The sequence below is a fragment of the Orycteropus afer genome, unplaced genomic scaffold (genome assembly GCF_000298275.1).
Source record: "Orycteropus afer afer isolate SDZICR_OR568_19922 unplaced genomic scaffold, OryAfe1.0 scaffold00246, whole genome shotgun sequence".
Classification (NCBI taxonomy): domain Eukaryota; kingdom Metazoa; phylum Chordata; class Mammalia; order Tubulidentata; family Orycteropodidae; genus Orycteropus; species Orycteropus afer.
The window spans coordinates 3,127,044-3,146,961 of record NW_006921833.1 but is presented as its reverse complement, the minus strand read 5'-3'; the positions used below and the strand labels follow the sequence as shown (position 1 = coordinate 3,146,961).

General features: G+C 40.3%; 1 protein-coding gene across 1 annotated transcript in view; it reads right to left on the bottom strand.

Moving 5' to 3' along the window:
- Positions 1-19,918, bottom strand: part of ATP10D (ATPase phospholipid transporting 10D (putative)) — a 96,621-nt gene that overhangs the window by 10,972 nt on the left and 65,731 nt on the right. The window contains exons 15-19 of the mRNA XM_007949444.1: positions 17,462-17,771; positions 12,975-13,051; positions 11,899-12,024; positions 7,735-7,935; positions 1,526-1,606 (exon numbers count right to left, since the gene is read on the bottom strand). Of these exons, the coding sequence (XP_007947635.1) occupies positions 1,526-1,606; positions 7,735-7,935; positions 11,899-12,024; positions 12,975-13,051; positions 17,462-17,771 (795 nt within the window). The remainder of the gene's footprint in view (positions 1-1,525; positions 1,607-7,734; positions 7,936-11,898; positions 12,025-12,974; positions 13,052-17,461; positions 17,772-19,918) is intronic.

Here is a 19,918-nt window from a genome sequence, read left to right as displayed (position 1 = left end):
TGTATTCTTCTCTCATTCCATCCATCTATTGTGACCCTGGTCAGAGCTGTCAGTGGTAGCAGCTGGGCACCTCTAGTTCTTCTCGTCTCAGGGTAGATGAGGTTGCGGCTCAGACCGACTCATTTCTTCTCTGAGCGTTTGATTACTTTCTTATTGTCTTGCTCCTGGAAAGTAGAGGCTCATAGTGGTGTCTTAGATGTCTGCTCCCAAGCTTTTACAACCCCAGATGCTATTCACTTTACTAGGATGTAGATCATAATTTTTGTGGAACTATGTAATGCCAGGGAGCTCTGGTAGCATAGTGCTTAAGGCACTTGACTGCTAACCAGAGGGCTGGTGGTTCAAACCCACCAGCAACTCCTCGGAAGGAAGATGGGGCAATCTACTTCTATAGTGATACTGCCTCAGAAACCCAAGGAGGGGTCGCTATGAGTCAGGTCCGACTCAACGGCACATAACACCAACAGGTAATGCCAACTGACTGAGCTGTTCCATGAGACTACAGTCCTAAGCTTTCAAATATAGAAAATCAATGTTGGAAGGTGTTTCGTTATGTCTGTGGAGTATCTGTATTTGTGTATTCAACAAATATATGTGTTTGCGCCCACATATTTGTATTTACATGTACCTATACCAAGGAGTTCTGGTGGTGCTATGGTTAAGGCATTGGGCTGCTAACCAAAAGGTCAACAATATGAACCCAGGGGTTGTTCCACAAGAGAAAGGTAAGGCAGTCTGCTTTCATAAAGATTTATAGCCTTGGAAACCCTATGGGGATCACCATGAGTCAGAACTGACTTGATGGCAGTGGGTTGTGGGCATACCAAAATCAAACTCACTGCCATTGAGGCTATATTGACTCACAGTGATCCTATAGGACAGACCAGGACTGCCCATAGGGTTTCCAACATTGTAAATCTTTATAGAAGCAAACTGCCTCATCTTTTTCCCCTGGAGTAGCTGGTGGGTTCAAATTGCTGACTCCAACTAAAACCTTTAATACATGTACCTATAGATACTTCTATCTGTTCTTCCCTATGTACACGTCTATACCAACCCAAGTATCAATTTGCCTGTACTCATACATATGTGCTCAAATACTCATTTTTACTTTGGTTTTGCTGTGATCACTATATCCAAATTCAGTGCCACTTTTTCCATCACTGAAAAAAGAAACAAAAGTGTCTACAATCTAAAGCATACTTTTCCCTTTCTCCTCTCTTCTCCCTGCTTCTCTCATTTTTAACTCATCTAATTATATGGCCAGACCTTCAAATTTATCCAAGTCTTTGACAGAAATTATCAGTCAGAAAAAAGCTAAACAGAGACCCAAGGCCCAACTAGGCACTTATCTCTAAATCTAATCCATTAACTGATCTATTTTTGGAAGATTTTATAATTTAGTCAGTTAATAATCCTGATTATATGAACAATCTACCTTTCCATATATTGATACTGGTGGAAAAGTATAAATGAGCATCATTTATTCATTAACAATACATAGGATGAGTATAAAAGGACTCACATAGTAAGGCACAAAGAAGCAGACCAGACTCTGATAAAAGGCATCCAACAAGGTGATCCAGAAGGTCAGGGGTAAGTATGCCTGAAAATGAAACAGCAATGGGGGAAGCATTAAGATCAACAAGGGTTAAATCAAAGTCAAAACAATATGAGCAAATACTTGCCTTTTCACTCAGACAGGTGGGATTTATCTGTAGTGATAAGAAGATTAAACCAAACCCAAACCCGCTGCCATCAATTCAAACTCATGACAACTCTTCAGGAAGAATCAAGTAGGCTGGAAGAATAAGGAGTAGTAATAGAACAAGATGGGTTTATAGGTAAAAATGGGGGAAAAAAAAAAAAAAATCCCTGAACAAACTCTTCAACTCACTTTGGCTTTCTCATTGTGTCAACTTTAAGTGCAATAGTGCTGTTTTTGTTGTTGTTGTTGTTGTTATGTGCTGTCGAGTTAGACCCGACTCATAGCGAACCCTCCTTGGGTTTCTGAGGTGGTATCACTAAGGAAGTAAATTGCCCAACCTTCCTTCCGAGGAGTGGCTGGTGGGTTTGAATCATCAGCCTTCTGGTTAGCAGTCAAGTGCCTGAGGCATTATGATACCAGAGCTCCTCCAATAGTGCTAGTATTACTAAAATTCCATTTTGATCTAAAAGTTCTGCTTCAAAAACTTCCCATCTATTCCTCTCCATTTGCACTACTCTTCTCATTCCAAGCCACCACCAGCTCTCTCTAGAAATGGGTGAATATTCATCTAACTGGCCTCTTTGATTCTCCTCCTACCCCCAATCCAATCTTCTAATAGCAGCCAGATGATTTTTCAAAAAATGATTTGGGTGCAGGGAATGGCAATATACCAAATCGAGTAACCAACACAATAACACTAAGAGAAAGAAACACACAGAGAGGTGCACAAGAAGTACAGGCAACAAAGATAAACCCTTTTACACATATGATACTGAGTTATCAGTGATCACAAACATTAATCTACAGGAAAATAGATGGGTAGACAGGCTGAATGATCAGGTATATCTAGGCAAAAGGGAATATACCCATGACTATATACATATATATGTATGTATATATATATATATATGTATATATAAGGTTGGCAGATGATATTTCTACATATGTATTTGTATGTGTTATAAGAATGTCCATATAAACAGAACAAATGGGGCAAAGTTAGGATAACTTCTTAGGCACAGTCAACCATTCTGATGGAGTGAGTTGTTGGACCTGTGAGCTCAGGACTATGGTCATGGGGGACATCAAGCTCAATTGGCAAAACATACTATACAAAAACATTGTTCTATATCCTATTTTGATTAGTAGTTACTGGGGTCTTAAAAGCTTGCAAGCAGACATGTAGATGCAATGATGGGTCACTCTCTCCTTGTCCAGAGCAAAGAAGAATGAATAAAACCAAAGACACATGGAAACAATTAGTCCAAGGGACTAGTGGACCATGGGAACTTCAGCCTATATGACAAGGAAACCAGAACTAGATAGTGCCCAGCTATCACTGTCAACCACTTGGAAAGGGATCAGTGCAGGAGAACCTAGATAGAGTGGGAGAACAATGTGGAACAAAACTCAAAATCATAAAGAAAGATCAGGTTTACTGGTCTGATGGAGCCTGGTGAAACCCCGGAGACTATGGCCCCTAGTTACCCCTCAGGTCTGGAATTGAACTCACTCTGGTGGCTTCCAGCCAAACAACAGGCAGTCATATAGACAAGAGGCAACAGACATTTACATCAGGTAGATACACTACATAGAACAATCACTTGTGGGAGAACAGAAGGGCAGTATTTGCACAGGGAGATAGCTCAGGGGGCAGGAATGCATAGGAAAGAATGACACCAGGAAGAGGTAACTACAGGGAAGAAGTGGAAAGAGAGCTATTACATTGTGGGGACTGCAGTCAACGTCATGAAACAAAATGAGTGTGAACTGCTGTATGGGAAATGAATGTGCTCTGTAAGCTTTCACCTAAATCACAATAAAAATAAAATAAAATAAAAAAATGTAAATCAGACCATGTCTCCCACACACATACACACATACCCCCATAATTAAACAAATTGACCCACTCTAATTCTTTCAGTGATGTCCTATTACATTTTCAATGCAAATGGAATTCTACTTCAACTCCTTTCCATGTCCCATAAGGTCTTGCAGCGTTGCCCACTACATAGTTCTTCAGAGTCACCTCCTATCATTCAGACCCTCATCACTGCACTCCAGTCACAAAGGACTTCATTCTATTTCTCATAAAGGCCAAATCTATTTTTCCCCCCTTGGGATTTTACCTGCCAAGAATTCTCTCTGCCAGGATTCTTTGTCCTGGACTTCCCACATAACTAGCTCCTTGATCCTAGCTCAAATATCATTTTCTCATTATAGTTCTGGACCAGTCTAAATGGTGTAGCCACCCAATCACTTGCTACAACCTGGATACTCTCAGAAGTCTCTCATCACCACTGGAAGTATGCTTAATTGTTTACTGATTTTTTGGTTCTTTTGCTGGAATGTAGGCTTCATAGAATAGGACATTGTCTCTTTTACCCACATGGGTAAAACAGCATCTGATACATAGTAGGTACTCAACAAATATTCTTGAATTAAACTATTCTTGCATGACTTAAATGGGCTAACATGTTTTCTGTCCAAAGAAACAGAAGGATCAAGTAGAAACACTAGCCAAGTGATTGAAAACAGTTTTCAAAACAAAGAGCCAACTCTGATTGAATGGTAATATCTGCCAGGATAAACATGTGAAGGATTCTAAAGCTGTATTGAGATCCAGAAGGAAAGAGTGCTGGGATTTATTAGTGATCCCTGCCATGGATAAAATGACAACATATGTATCATATCCATGAGCTGATCCTTTCTTTTTATATCATGTTCTTTTTAGTCTTGTTCCCTTCAAAATGCAAAATGAGGCTGAAGCTTCCTTCAAAATGTGTTACTGTCTCCTCAAGAACAATATGTTATTGTCTTCTAAACCACTTGTCCTAACACATATATTTATACACATATATACATATACACATACAAACTATCCATATACATTCTACCGTTCTTCAAAAGACTACTCTTAACATTTTTACATCTATCATTTTTTATGTCATTTTGTTTTCTGGACAATCAATAATGATGATTCATGGTTTTCAGCCTGTATCTTCTCATCATTTCCTCTTTGGAAATGATGGGACATTCTGCCTTTTTTTCTTCATCTAATTGTCCATAAAATTCAAGCAGGAAGAACAATCAAATAGTGCCAGGGACTTTGTCAGAGTCACAGGGACAACCAAGTGCCATTAAAGAAGAAAACAATTTAGGGACAAGTTACAATAAAATTTCATGCTTCTAGAGGAATGGAAAGGAGCTCTGGTGGTGCAGTGGTTAAGAAATGTGGCTGCTAACCAAAAGGGTCAGTGGTTCAAACTTACCAGCTGCTCCACAGGAGATGATTGTGGCAGTCTGCTTCCATAAAGATTTTTAGCCTTGGAAACCCTTTGGGGTAGTTCTACTCTGTCCTATAGCGTCTCTGTGAGTTGGAATCGATTTGATGGCAGTGAGTGGGTGGAGGAACAGAGATTGCTCAAAAGAGTTAGAGTCAAAAGGTAAAGAGCACAATTTCTCCTACTGTCACATGAGTAACTTGGTTTAGAAAAGCGGAGAGAAAATGGTAAAGGCTAAGATGAACGAGAGGCTGAAGGGATTAACTCATGGGATCTCCTGGACCCTGAAAGGGAAAATCTGAAGATGGAGCCCAAGATAGAAAAGAAGACTGTGAAAGTGATGAGAGGTGGGTAACAGATGATTGCTTCTTGGAACAAAAGCCTCTGACTGCAGCCTTCCAGGTCCATCTTTACAGGAGGGAGACATTATCTACCCTGGAGAGTACATGTCATGACACTGAAGACAGAAAATGTCCCAATCATAAAATGGAATTTGTTTGGAGGCCAAGTTCAAAGAAAGGATAATTTCTGGAAGGTAAAGTCAATGACTTCAATTACCTTTAATCAATGGTCACATGCTGGGAATCTGCCTATTGTCATGCATTATAAAACCAGACAGCTCAACAGAACAATGTGTGCAAAGGATTGATAACAGGGTTCAATAGCAGGAAACAATGACCTCAACTCTCCCCAGAGTAAGGACCAATTACAATCTTCAGTCTGTACAAATGAGCTTTTAAAACACTTGCTATAAAAACTTTGATTGAAGTTTTTATTCTGCTTTCCCCAAAAGACTTAGAATTTAACCTAGCTCTGGGTTTAGGGACAGCCTTCACTGATATCAAGCACACATTCCAACATCTTGGCCTTTGAACTTTCAGACAGAATGGACTCCTTTAGGAAAAGTTCATGCTGTTTCTTGCTGTGAATGGATTGGAAGATACTAAAGGATTCTAAGAATTTCTTTTCCCTTGAAAGCTAAATGCATGGCTTCTCCTCTGTTTAGGCTGCTGCAGATAGCGTAAGGACATTAAATGATGTCCCAGTCTGATAAGGCAGTTCAAGTCAGGGTAAAGTTGGACAAAAATTAATGCATCATCTTAAATTTGGGGATTTCCTCTAAATTTACGGTTAATTTTGACAGGTAGAAATAACAATACCGAAACTTAATATGGCTAGTAATTTTACACACATTATCTGATTTAATCCTCACATTACCTCTGTAAAGTAAGGTACAGGCAAGTTAAATAACTTACCAACATCACACAATACAGAATCTGAATCTGGACTTGGATTAAACATAACCCACGTTTTGGAACATGTACTAAACTTGGTCAGTGTCTTCAGGACAGCAAGTGAAGTACAACACTCAAACTTACTATGATTAGACTGATTTTTTGTCTGTCCAGATCTTCTATGGGGATTTCATTTTCCCAACATCATCCATGTGGTTCAAGAAGGGAGATGACTCAGTCTCTGTCCTCAGAGTTAGAGACAAGGCTCAGGCCTGATAATAAGAAAACTCTATGGTTCAAATGACAATTGTCAGTGTGCCACTGAGTGTGCCCCTGACTCATGGTGACCCCATGAATACAGGATCAGATTACTGTGACGCACAGGGTTTTCACTGGCTGAGTTTTGGAAGTAGAATACTAAGCCTTTTTTCTTCCTAGTCTGTCCTAATCTGGAAGCTCCACTGAAACATGTTCAAGATCACAGCAATACACAATCCTCCATGGCAAGATGAGTGCGGGTTGAGCTTGAGGTGCCTTGGCTGGGAAGTGAACCAGGTATGAGGTGAGAATTCTATGGGTGAACCATCACTGCCTTCTTGAATGAATGACAAGAGAACTGGAAAATTTTAGCTATGGTTTTGAAATCGGCTCTACCACTTTTTAGCTGTGAGATTTTTGGAAAAATTATTTAACCTATTTGAGGCTCAGATTCTCCATCTTAGGCTAGGGATAATACTAGGTTCTGTCTCAAAGCATTTTTGTGAGGATCAATAAAACAGGACATATTTAGTCCTTAGCACCACAGATGGAATAGGTTTAGTAAATGCTAGACATTACTCACTGTAAGCTTTCAGACACTGGATTCTTTTAAGTATTTAAGGTATTATATCATTTTATCTGTATTCATCACAGTGGCAAGAACTTACTATCTGCAGTGTTATTAGAAATTTTTTTAAATGGCTTGTTGTTGTTGTTGTTAAGTGCCATCGAGTCGTTTCCGACTCATAGCGACCCCATGCACAGCAGAACGAAACACTGCCCGATCCTGTGCCAGCCCCACAATCCCTGCTATACTTGATCCCATCGTCGCAGCCACCGTATCAATCCATCTCGTTGAAGGCTTCCCCATCTTTCATCGACCCTCCACCCTACCAAGCATGACATCCTTCTCCAGGGAATGGTCCCTTCTTACAACGTGACCAAAATAGGTGGGACGAAGTCTGGCCATTCTTGCTTCCAAGGAGCATTCTAGCTGCACTTCTTCCAGGACAGATCTGTTAGTTCTTTTAGCAGTCCACAGTACTTTCAGCATTCTCCGCCAGCACCACAACTCAAAAGCATCAACTCTTCTTTGGTCTTCCTTAAATGGCTTCTTTAAATGGCTAGACGTTTCAAATAGTTTAAAATAATGCTTTACATACTGCTGTATTTGGGCTGGACTGACTAGAAAATGCACTGGCCTTGACAATGAATATGTATCAGTCTAAGGATGTGCCCTAGTACCTACCTCTGACTTCTGACCACTCTTGTATAGTTCAGGCAGCTGCATGAGTGTCTCTGCAGACATGTCTTTCTCCAAAACACCGTAAATGACAGGAGGGGCAGAGGTGAAGAGGAGGTTGAAGAAGATCAAAACCCAATAGTCAGTCATAGATGTTCCTGAAAACCCACAGAAGAACTGGAACCAGAAAAGGAGGTTCACGTAAGCCTATGGATACAAAGAAGAATATTTGGGTCTTAGAAACAGAACTGCACACAATGATCATACATTCCTATGTACCATGTTTAGCTGTGTGATCTCAGCCTTTCTGAAATTCCGTTTCCTCACTGAGAAATAGGAGATTACAATCCACTTTGCAGCTTTTCTTGGTTAAATGTTTTATTAAATTAACACATACACACCTCTTACTTAGTATGCAAGGTCCTGTTCTAAGTGCTTCATAACAACTTGGGAATTATTATTATTCCCATTTTATAGATGAAAAAACTTAGGCATAGAAATGCTAAGTCATTTCCTAAATGTACCCAGATAGTAAGTGGCAGAGCCAGTACTGAAACTGAGATATTTTAGCTCTAGAAGAAGAGCACCCAGCCCAGTGCCTGCAAAGCACGAGCACCAGACGGATGCTTGTTCTTTGGCTTTCTGAGTCCCCAGTTACTTCTTAATGGTGGAGTGGAATGGAACCAGTAGGGTAACCAACAGTCCCAGCTTGCCTGGAACTTAGGGTATTCCCAGGACGTGGGACTCTCAAAACCAAAACTGGAGTAGTCTCTGGCAAACCAGGACAGCTGATTACCCTAAAGACCAGGTCAAAACTTCCAACAAAATTTTATCTCACACAAACTAAGTTCATTACAACAAAAGCTCTGTGTTCTCTGGCAAGGCAAAAACAAAAACAAAAACAAAAACCTCACTACCATCGAGTCTATTTCGACTCATAGTGACCACTCCTTGGGTTTCAGAGGCGGTATCACTACAGAAGTAGATAGCCCAACCTTGCTTCCAAGGAGTGGCTAGTGGGTTTGAGGAGTGGCTGGTAGGTTTGGGCAAGGCAAGCCATAGGAAAAGATAATAGCCTTAAATTTAGATTTGGTTTCAAGGCCTGGGGTACTTCTTACTGATTGTTTGACTTTAGGCCATTTTCTTAACTTCTTTGAATTTTAATTTCCTGACCTATAAAAACAGAAGCTAAGGCATTTAACTGCTAACCAGAAGGCTGGCAGTTCAAACCCACTAGCCACTCCTCAGAAGGAAGGCTAGGCAACCTATTTCCATAGAAATACTGCCTCGGAAACCCAAGGAGGGTTTTCTGGGTCTCGGAATCAACTCAATGGCAGTGAGTTTGTTTTGTTTTTTTTTTGACCTATAAAATGAGAATAACAGATTCAAGGTTTAGTATCAACATCAAGTTTGGGAATGATTGTAACCTGTAACAGGTCCTTGCGTGGCACAAATGGTTTATGCTTGGCTAGGATGACTGGTTTGAACCCTTCCAGCAGCAGTGCAGAAAAAAAGGCCTGGTAATCTACTTCCATAAGATTACAGCCCTGGAAAACCCTATGGAGGTCAGTTCTACTCTTGCACACATGGTGTTATCATGAGTCAGAATCAACTTGAAGGCAAAGAGTTTGGATTTTGTAACACGTAAAATGCCTTCCAAATATTATTATAATTACCATCATAAATATACCAGAACATCTTAGGATAGGGGCCACAGTTCTGAGAATAGAGCTGCTTAGTCTAGATATGAGGGACACACAGTACACACCCAGCTCCTGGAAATGTATCGTTTTGGGGTTCGTGTGGTTTGGGGCATGATTCTGGGGAATGAATATAGTCTTCACTGCTTTCTCGAAAGTTGTCTATGGCCTTAGTAAGGTAAATGACTCTAGTAGCTCCTGGTACTAGTCCTTTCTCCACATTCTATACAACATTCCTTGTTTGGCTAAGAAAACAAAAAGAAGAAATTAAGTCTGCAGGATATTGCTATGGATGACCATCTAAGGGTTACAGAACAGAAATCGACAGGGGTTCTTACTCCCTAGTGATATTTTTTCTCCTAATGAAAACTCCCTGTCTTTCTAAGAGCAAGTAGCATTTCTTTCTAATATTAGTATTTCTTAACCCTTGGGTTTATCTGGGGTCAGCAGAGATGGGGTGGGGTTGCAGAAGAGTGGGGAGAAGGTAGAAAAATATAAAAGTAATAATTAAAAAAAAAAAAACCACCTTTGGAGGAAGATTGCTCTATAAAAGTCATTGGCCACTAAGCCCTAGAATTTTAAATGACAACCATACCCTTCTTCAGTATTATATAAATGAGTCTCTGTGCATTGGCCCCAAGTTGTTGACTTCTTCATAGCAAGATGAGGCCATTAGCCCAAAACTCCTGCCAGTCCCAAACTCAATTTTGTCCATATTCAGTTTTTTTTTTTAAATATAGCCCAGATAAGCAGATTTTTAGCCACTTTGAGCTTGTCTGCTTTACACACCTAGCAAAATTGTGTCCAACATCTGCTGTCCCTAGATAAGATATAACCTATAGTTCTAAGGACCCCTTACTGTGTCTATCCTCCAAAGTCTCTTACCCAGAAACTCCCTACCTTGCCACAGAAGGACGTCATCAAGACACAAGTAAGTGCCCTCTCCTTTCTTCTCTTCTCTAAGTTTTGTTCATGACCTCTCCTCCTTTTGGTAGCTTCCTGCACTGTTGGCCTCTGGGAGGCCTCCTGCTGTGGGGGACCGGCCCCTGCATGTGGCTGTCAATGCCTCAGCCCCAATAAAGAGCTTATGAGATGCTACCTCACTATCTTGTGGTCCTATCTTTTTTCTTGATTGGTCCCAAACTCCTTCAAACTCAATACACCCAGAATCATATACTCAGGAAGACACTTCAAGAATTTAAAATATTTTCTTAAAGTGTCTGAGCCTTATTAAACTTTGAATAAATACTAATTCTGATTAGTGTGCCATCAGCTTAGTGTACAACACTTTCTCACCATCCTTTATGCAACCATGATTAAACCATTGAGAGCTTCCACTGTGCCGCAGGAAAAAATAGTCCTGCTGACAGACATACATACAAACATGGAGATAAATTACACGTGGGACATTCTAAAATGATCCATTTAAGTGTTTTCCATAAATACAGCATTTCGCTGTTGTTGTTATGTGCCATTAATTCAATTATGACTCATAGCGACCCTTCATGACAGAGTAGATAGAGCTTCTCCATAGAGTTTCCCAGGCTGAAATCTTTATGGGAGCAGTTCACCAGGTCTTTTCTTCTTCAGAGCTACTGGTGAGTTTGAACCAAAAACCTTTCACTTAACAGCTGAGCATTTAACTATTGAGCCACTAGCCCTCCTTAGTATTTTAATAGAGTAGTATAAATTTATATTTACTCCTAGTACTCTACATATGGGCTTTAAAGGCTAAGAATAAACTTGATCTAAAAAATTATGCCATATTTATAACATCTACCTGCCCTGGAATGACTTAAGTGAAGCAATCCAAGTTCAAAATGATCCTATCAAAGAGGAAATTGAACTTTAAGTGGTGTGTCAAAGGTTGCACCAAACAGAGCCAGAATTTTAATCAAATTCTGCCACTTAGGAATTACACAATCTTTTACCATCAAATAAGTATCCAGCCCAAATGCATCGTCTAGGCTTGCTAGAGAACTCTGGCATCTGTGAGTGCTAGTAGTTACAGCTTAAGTCAGGATACTGGGTTTTTATTTGTATTTATGTCTTCAATAAACCCCAAGGAATATCAATTTGGGCACAGCAAACACTTCTTGGTATCTCCTATAAAATGGAAGCAAACTTTTTCCTTCCCTACTGACAGGCAGTATTAAACATTTCACAATTCTGCTTGTCACAACCTTTTTATGGAAGGTCAAAAATTGGATTTTAAATGAACCAGACAGGACTTAATTGAATTTAAATGCATAAGGAGTAGAAAATGTTAGCAGATGGACAAGCCCACCAATTTTCTGTCAGCAGCTGAAACATAGCACATTCTCCAATTATTTCTGGAAAGACAGCAGGAGTGCTCCTGGCTGCCTGAAAACGTCAAGGCAAAGTCAGCTTACTGCAGGAGACTTCCTCTCTATCCTTTATGCAACCACCATTAGCAGGCAAAAGGGACAAATTCTCTAGAGTCACATACCACATTCTTGTAGAAAAAATAGAGAATCATGTTGGAAAGTCGTGTATAACACCAGTGTCCATGGACAAGAAGGAGCTTGCTGAGATGTCTGAAGTGAGAAATGGCAAAGTCACTGGCCATCACAGCCTGCAGAGTCAAAGGGGAAAGAAGGCCACCCTGAGTAATCAAACATGTTAGAACAGGGACACAGCAACCTTTCTGTCACCAGGCTTGGAAGATTAGTCAAATCTGTTGTTTGAACCTTATGCACATTACAAACAAAACCCATGAGTATAGAGCCTCACTGGGCTGCCCAGGGCTACAATCCAGCTTTCCAGTGCAATCCCATGAAACAAGTCTTCTTACTTGCTTACTATTCATGATGCGTTGCAGCAAATGCATTTTCCAGAAAAAGTAGCTCTTAGCAAGAGGTAAAAACAACGTGCATTTGACCGCTTCTCAATGATAACAACCAGAAGTATCACAGTCATGACTTTATATGACTTTGCTTAATGCATCAGGCAAAGAGGTATTTGAATTCCTCGTCTTGCACAGAGCTAACATAATTTATAATTCTCAGGAAACCCTAAGTCTCAGATCCCACCTTCTTCTGTCAGCACTCTACATGAAAAACAGTCTTTTCAATGACAAGCTTTTATCTGAATTTGTGCCTCAAAACACTATTGTAAACACACACACACACATCCCAAAGCAAACAGGACACTCCACCCTCCCTGTTTCCTTCAGTCTCCCTCTTCCTTCCTCCTTCTCTCTTTCTCAAAAACTTTAGCTTATTTATTTAAATCCTTAGTAGCTCTCTTCAGTGTCAGAATATAAGTAGTTACTGTAGCACTAAAAATATGCACTCCTTGTTAAAAATGCATATATACGCATTCTGATGATGTACACAGGCTCTATTTTTCAGAGTGAGCAAGTGAATAATACAGCTAAAATTAGCCAGGAAAATCCTAGGCACAAAATACACATCAGTAAATAACCAATGATTGAACAGATAAACTTTCTTCCCTCTATGGAGAATGTTGCCCTTATATGGACATATTAAGGTCATGGTCTTTTAATGCACAACATTCACTCACCTGCATGCCTTCTTGACCGGAGATCCCTATTCCAATGTCTGCCACCTGTATCATACTAACATCATTGGCACCATCACCTTCAGGAGATAGGAAAAAGTGATGAGAAACATAATGATGGGTGAACATAAGAAAAAGGTGATAAACTTTGCAAATCAATAGTGGTCACTAAAGCAGAAAAACAAATCTTTCAAAGTCTGTCCCTTTCTCCAAATTACCTGGAAGCTAGTTAAGCACGAATTGAATGTGGCATCCCAGTGACATTAGGAAGAAGTCCAGACTCCTTAGACTGCTGTAAAGTTTTTCATGCTATGTTACCTGCCTGGACTAATCACTCCTTTTTCTATGTCACACACTTTACTTTCAAGTCTCCAAAAGTACCCTGCTCCTTCTAGACACTGCACATACTATCACCCTATTCTCCCAACACTATCCTCATTACCTCCAAATTACCTTGCTGCATTTCAATTGCTCATGTTCTCTGCTTAGATGTCACCTGCCTTGGGAAACCTTCCCCAGCCTTCCTCAAGCAGAGATCAGTTGCCTCTTCTTTAGGCTACAGCACCATGTGTATCACAATCATATCATATTATATATTATGGTTACATACAAGTTTATTGTTCTCCCCAACACATTGGAAGCTTCTTAAGAGGAGGTATTCCATGCTGGCTGGTAATGGGCATTTGTTGTTTCTAACTGTCTGCCTATCATTTGCTTATTTCCTAGAAATAGTACCCTGATTTTCCATGGGTATTCTGGGCCCTTGTGGTTTGTGTCAGAGTGATGCCAAATCCCCAAATTTATGGGTGGGTATTCATTCCAGACCTCCCAATCAGCATCTTCTGTTCCCTGGCTTTAATGATTGATTCAGGGATCGACACATGAGGAAGGTTCATTAATAATCTGTGATATGCAGATGACACAACCTTGTTTGCTCAAACTGAAGAGGACTTGAAGCACTTACTGATGAAGATCAAAGACTACAGCCTTCAGTATAGATTTCAGCACAACATAAAGAAAACAAAACTCCTTACAACTGGACCAATAAATAGCAACATGATAAATGGAGACATTATTGAAGTTGTCAAGGACTTTATTTTACTTGGATCCACAAACTATACCTATAGAAACAGCATTTAAGAAATGAAATGACATATTACATTGAACAAATCTCCTGCAAAAAACCTCTTTAAAGTGTTAAAAAGCAAAGCTGTCACTTTGAGGACTAAGGTTCACCTGGCCATGTTATTTTCAATAGTCTTATACACATGTGAAATCTAGACAATGAATAAGGAAGACCAAAGAAGAATTGATGCATCTGAATTATGGTGTTGGTGAAGAATATTGAATATACCATGGACTACCAGAAGAATGAACAAATCTGTTTTAGACGAAAGTACAGCCAGAAGACTCCTTAGAAATGAAGATGGCAAGACTCCATCTCTTGTACTTCGTACACGTTATTATGAGGGCCCAGTACCTGGAGAAGGAGATTATGCTTGGTAAAGAACAGAGTCAACAAAGGAGGGGAAGACCTCCAATGAGATGGATTGGAACAGTGGCTACAACAATGTGCTCAATTACAGCAATGATTGTGAGAATGGTTCAGGACCAGGAAGTGTTTTTGTTCTGTAGTATACAGGTTCTCTATGTACTAGTCAATGTACTGACTCAATGGCACCTAACAACAACAACTGAAAAGTCTAGGGAGGTTCTAGCTTCAGGAACAATTGGATCCAGGGGCTTGAAAAACTCATTCACTTATATGTTCAAAGTTAATTAACCAAAATTCAACCCTAATCCAGATATTTTACTACCAACCTGAAAAGAGGTATAATATCTTCCCTGGGATTGCCAACGGGAGAAAACATAAGCTGGAAATTTTCAGTGGCTACATCACCACTGTGAAGAGAGACTACCTGAGACTGGAAGCAATCTAGGGGAAAACAAAGATTGAAATGAGATGACTGAACCTGCATCTAGCTAAACTCTAACCACTGGAGTGTCTCAAGCCTTAAATGTTTCTTCCAATTTATGCCCATTGATCTCATCTATTATCAAGACTTTAAATTAGACTTATGATTTCAAAATTTATATCTCTGGCCAATTCCTCATTGCTAAACAACAGACTTTTATATCCAGCTGCCTAATGGCTATAACCACTTAGACTTTTTTTCACCTTCTGTTTCCCACTCCCCCATCTTGATACATGGCAGCTACATCCTTTCTGTTCTCAGTCAAAACCTTGGCATCATATTTAATAACTCTCTCATCATAATCATATCTAATCCATCAGCAAATATCACCAGCTTCTCCTTCAAAATGTGTTCATAACCTGACCACATCATACCACCTGTACTTCTAACACCTAAGCCCAAGGCACCATCTTTCTTGGCATAATTACTTTAATAGCCTCCCAACTGAATTTCTTACTTGTGTGCTTGCACTACAGTAACTTTCAAAACATAGCCAAATAAATCTTTGTGTGTGTGTGTGTGTTGCTAGAATTAGGGTTAGCATTAACCCTAATTAGGTTTAGAGGTACAGTTAGGGTTAGTGTTTGTTTTAGCATTGGAGCTCAGTTTAATGTTAGGAATACGGCCAGGTTCAGTGTTAGGATTAAGGTTAGGTTTGAGTTTAGGGTTAGCACTATGACTCGGTTGGGGTTAGGACTACCATAACAGTTAGTGTTAGGGGTAGGGTTTTCTGTGGTTAGGGATATGGCTACGCTTGATGTTAGGGTTAGGATTAGGTAAAATGATCCTTTTAAACCTAAGGTGGAGCATGTCCCTCCTCTGTTCAAGAATCCTCCAAAATTTCCCTATTTTTCCAGGTAAGAGCCAAAATTGTATAATGGCCTTTAAGAACCTAAATGATCTGGCTACCTGCCACATTTCTGACTTTGACTAACCAATGGTACTTAAGTTAATGTCAACTTGGCTAGGTCTGGTTGAATGGTTGGGCAACTGGATATAGTTATTCCCCGTGGTGAGACTGGCAATCAATTCCGTGGTGGAATCTACTGGAGCAGCTGAGTGGCTGCTTTAGGGATGGGGTCTGCTTCCAGGATATAAGGAGCAGCTTTGAGGAAGGTCTCCAGCTGATGGCACACTTCAACTCTATGTGTAGGCAAGTCATTGTTCAGCAGCCTGCCATGTTGCTCTGCCGATTTTAGGACTTTTAATGGACTTGAATTAATGGCCTGCTGTGTGGTTTGGTAATATTGGGACTGTGCCTTTTCACTTGTCAACCTTGGGTTTGTCAGCTTCAGCAGCTAGCAGCTCTCTGAGGGAAGAGATGCCTCTAGCTTCAGTGGGCTAGGAGCAAGAGGCAGAGCTGAAGCCCAGGTTTGAGGGACTTTCACCCATTTCCTAGAGCCTGGCACTTTGAACTTGGACTTGTGGCCTCCAAAATTGTAAGAATGAACTCCTGTTTGTTAAAGACATCCCATTTGTGGTATATTCTTGTCAGAGCAGCACTAGGTAACCAAAACAAAAACCTGTAGAAATATCTTCCCTCAATCTACTCTGGCCTTGGACACACCAACCATGGTCTACCTCCTCAGAGACTTTGTTTTTACCATCTACTCTGCCAGGAATGTTCTCCCTTCGGATCACTCACCCATGGATTGATCTCCCCTCAAGTCCTTCATCTCTGCTCACATACAACCTTATCAGAGAGACAGTCTCTGAAAGCCATATTTACACAAGCAGTATCCTTTCCCATTCTCACCTTTTCACACCCCCATAATCTTGCTTTGCTTTCCTCTACAGCATTTCTCACTAACTGATAAGCTGTATATTTACCTTGTACTTATCTTTTTGTTTGTTTGATTGTTCTACTGAACACTCCTTCCCACTAAAATATAAGTTTCGTAACAAAAGCCATTTTTTTGTTTTATATACTCTTGTATCTCCATTGCTTACAAAAATGCCTACGCCTAGAAGGCACTCAAATATTTGTTGGATGGGTAAATAAAAGAATTGTTCATGTCCCCCAATTCAACTTTCCTGAAGCTAGAACTCCTGGATTTTTCAGTTCTGTGACCTACCAGCCACTCCTCGGAAGGAAGGCTGGGCAATCTACTTCCGTAGGGATACCGCCTCAGAAACCCAAGGAGGGGTTGCTATGAGTTGGATCCAACTCAACGGTAGTGAGAGTTTCTGAGTCAGTACATTACCCTACTTGAGACAGCCGAGTCACAAGTCTGACATATAACCCAAGAATCCTGTCTGTTATGTTGTTATATTGTTTTCTGTATCACATCCCTACTACCTGGTTTATAGCAGGTCAGGTATATGATGGGAGGAAAGGGAGAAGGGAATGAAAGAGGGGAAGAGAAAAGGGTGAAAGGGAGAAGAGAAAGTAAGGGAGGAAGGGGTCAAGAAAGACAGACAGAAGTACAGACAAAAGGACAGATGGAAGTATCTGCCTCTGGTTTGGTATGAAAGGAAGAAGCACAGGGTCTGGTCCCACCCATCTCCACTCACCGATGGCCAAGGTCATCACTCGGAGATGGTGGCGTACCAATTTTACCACCTCACTTTTCTGCAGGGGTGTGGCTCGGCAGCAGACCACAGCTTGACACCAAGCAGTCAGCTCCAGGAACTGCTTTTGAAGACTCTCTTGCAGGGCAAACTCTAGGGTCTTCCCAGTGATAACAAGTCCAGCCCGGAGCCCCAAGCCTTGGGGAACAGGAGGCTGGCATAAATCCTCACTTAATGGTACTTGCTCTGGGGAAGCATGGTTATTCTTTTGAAGTTCTTTCAAAATTGTGCTCATCAGCATCTCACAGGCATCCTTGAAACCAGAGGCAAAGAAAGTCAGCCATTGGGGCTCCCATGGTAGCCACATCCACCCACATTTGTTATTTTCATTCTATAGCAATTGCAGCATGAAGGCAATTCCAGGGAATAAATAATCCGTTACTTTCAAAGCCTCACAGGTCCTCCACAGGGAGTTCTGTGCGTGTTAAAAGGATGAGGCTATCTCATCTCCAGTTCTACAGCTAAGAAACAGCTGGAGAATTTCTTCTTTATGCATGCACTTTGCCTTTTCAAACAATGAATTTCAAAAACACTGTCTCTTTCTGCCATTTACTAGCCTTGGAAACCCAATGGGGCTTGCTGACTCTGAGTTTTGACCAAGGCAAATTATGTAACCTCTCTGAGTCTTATTTTCTTATCTGAAAAATGGGAATATTATCTGCATCATAACATTGTCGTGAGGAGTAAGGGAAATAATATATGCAAAGTTCCAAGTATAAGGCATGACAACAGCAGGCATTTAAAATAGTAATTACCGCTTTTATCTTCTTGATTCAACACATCATTCATTGATTCATTCACTAAGAATTTAGTGAGAAACTATTAATATATATTAGGAACAATTTGAGGTGCTAAGGGTATGTCAATAAATATAAAACTTCCTGCCCTCATGAAGCATGCCTGCTGATCTGGATATGTTCTTATTGGTGCTTATTCAGAGGCATATCTAGAGTATGGTAGGTATGCCATGTGCCCTGGGCACCACTTGAGGGGGGCACCAATAAGCAGTTTCTATTCACCATCATAGTTTCCATCATCAGCTGTGAGAGATCATTCAGCAATTTAAAACTAATGGCTATAGGTGCTGTTTTGCATAGATACACCTCTGTGCTTATCCTATTTAGTTTACATACATACCTCCATTCTCCTCACTCCACACTAGTTGGTAAATTCTTTAAAAACGCAACCAATGCTGTGGAGTCAGATCTGACTCAGAGCAACCCCTCCTTCGCTTTCCAAGGCTGTATCACTGCCGAAGCAGATTGCTCAACCTTGCTTTTGAGGAGTAGCTGGTGGGTTTGAACCACCAGCCTTCTGGTTAGCAGTCAAATGCCTTAGGCACTATGCCACCAGAGCTCCTAAATTCTTTAAAGGCAGATAATATTTTTAATTTATCTGTGAAGCCTTTGTAATGTTGAAAAGAGTGTCATGGCAGGCATCCAATACATATTTGTTGAATGAGTTCTACTCAAGAAGACTAACAATATGCTTTATCCAGAAGTTATTCTATAAATGACTACTAAGGAGGAACTAATATATTAAGAAGCATGAATTTAATTTTATATACTAAGTCTGAAATACTTTATTCATAAAAAAGCTCCTTACTCAAGATCTATTTACTATATTTTAAATTTTGTTTTATCAAGCATTTCTCAGCCTACAGCAAAATAAAAAGGGTAAGGAAAGCATGAATATATATATCCACAGCACAACAAAGACTTACATCCCATTGTTATAGATTGAATTGTGTCTTCCTTCAAATTATATGTTGTAAACCCCAACCTCTATGTCTATATTTATAACAAGTCCATTTGGGAATGGGCTGTCTTTGTTATGTTAATGAGACAATATTAGTGTGACACAAGATTAGTGTGGGGTGTGTTTTAAATCAGTCTCTTTAGAGATAAAAAAAGAGATTAAACAAGCAAGAGATGCAGGAAGAGAGATGGCAAGCCTCATGAAGACTGCCCAGAAGCAGAAGCTCAGAAGAAACAAGGACCTTTCTCCAGAGCCAACAGAGAGAGAAAGTCTTTCCCTGGGGCCAGCACCCTGAATTCAAACTTCTAGCCTCCAAACTGCGAGAAAATAAATTTGTTTGTTAAAGCCACTCAGTCACCTGTGGTATTCCTGTTACAGCAGCACTGGATAACTAAGACAACATGTAGACTCTAAAGAACACCGATCCTATACACCTCAAAAACACTGAAGCGCGCCTACCCACTCCATGGTATCTTCAGTCACCTCATATGCATGTGAAAGCTGGACAATGAATAAGGAAGACCAAAGAAGAGCTGATCTTATTGAGTTGTGGTGTTACCAAAAAATACCGAAAGTATACCATCTTGCTCCAGCACTAGTAGCAAAGTTCAACAAGACAGAAAATAACAAATGCTGGCGAGG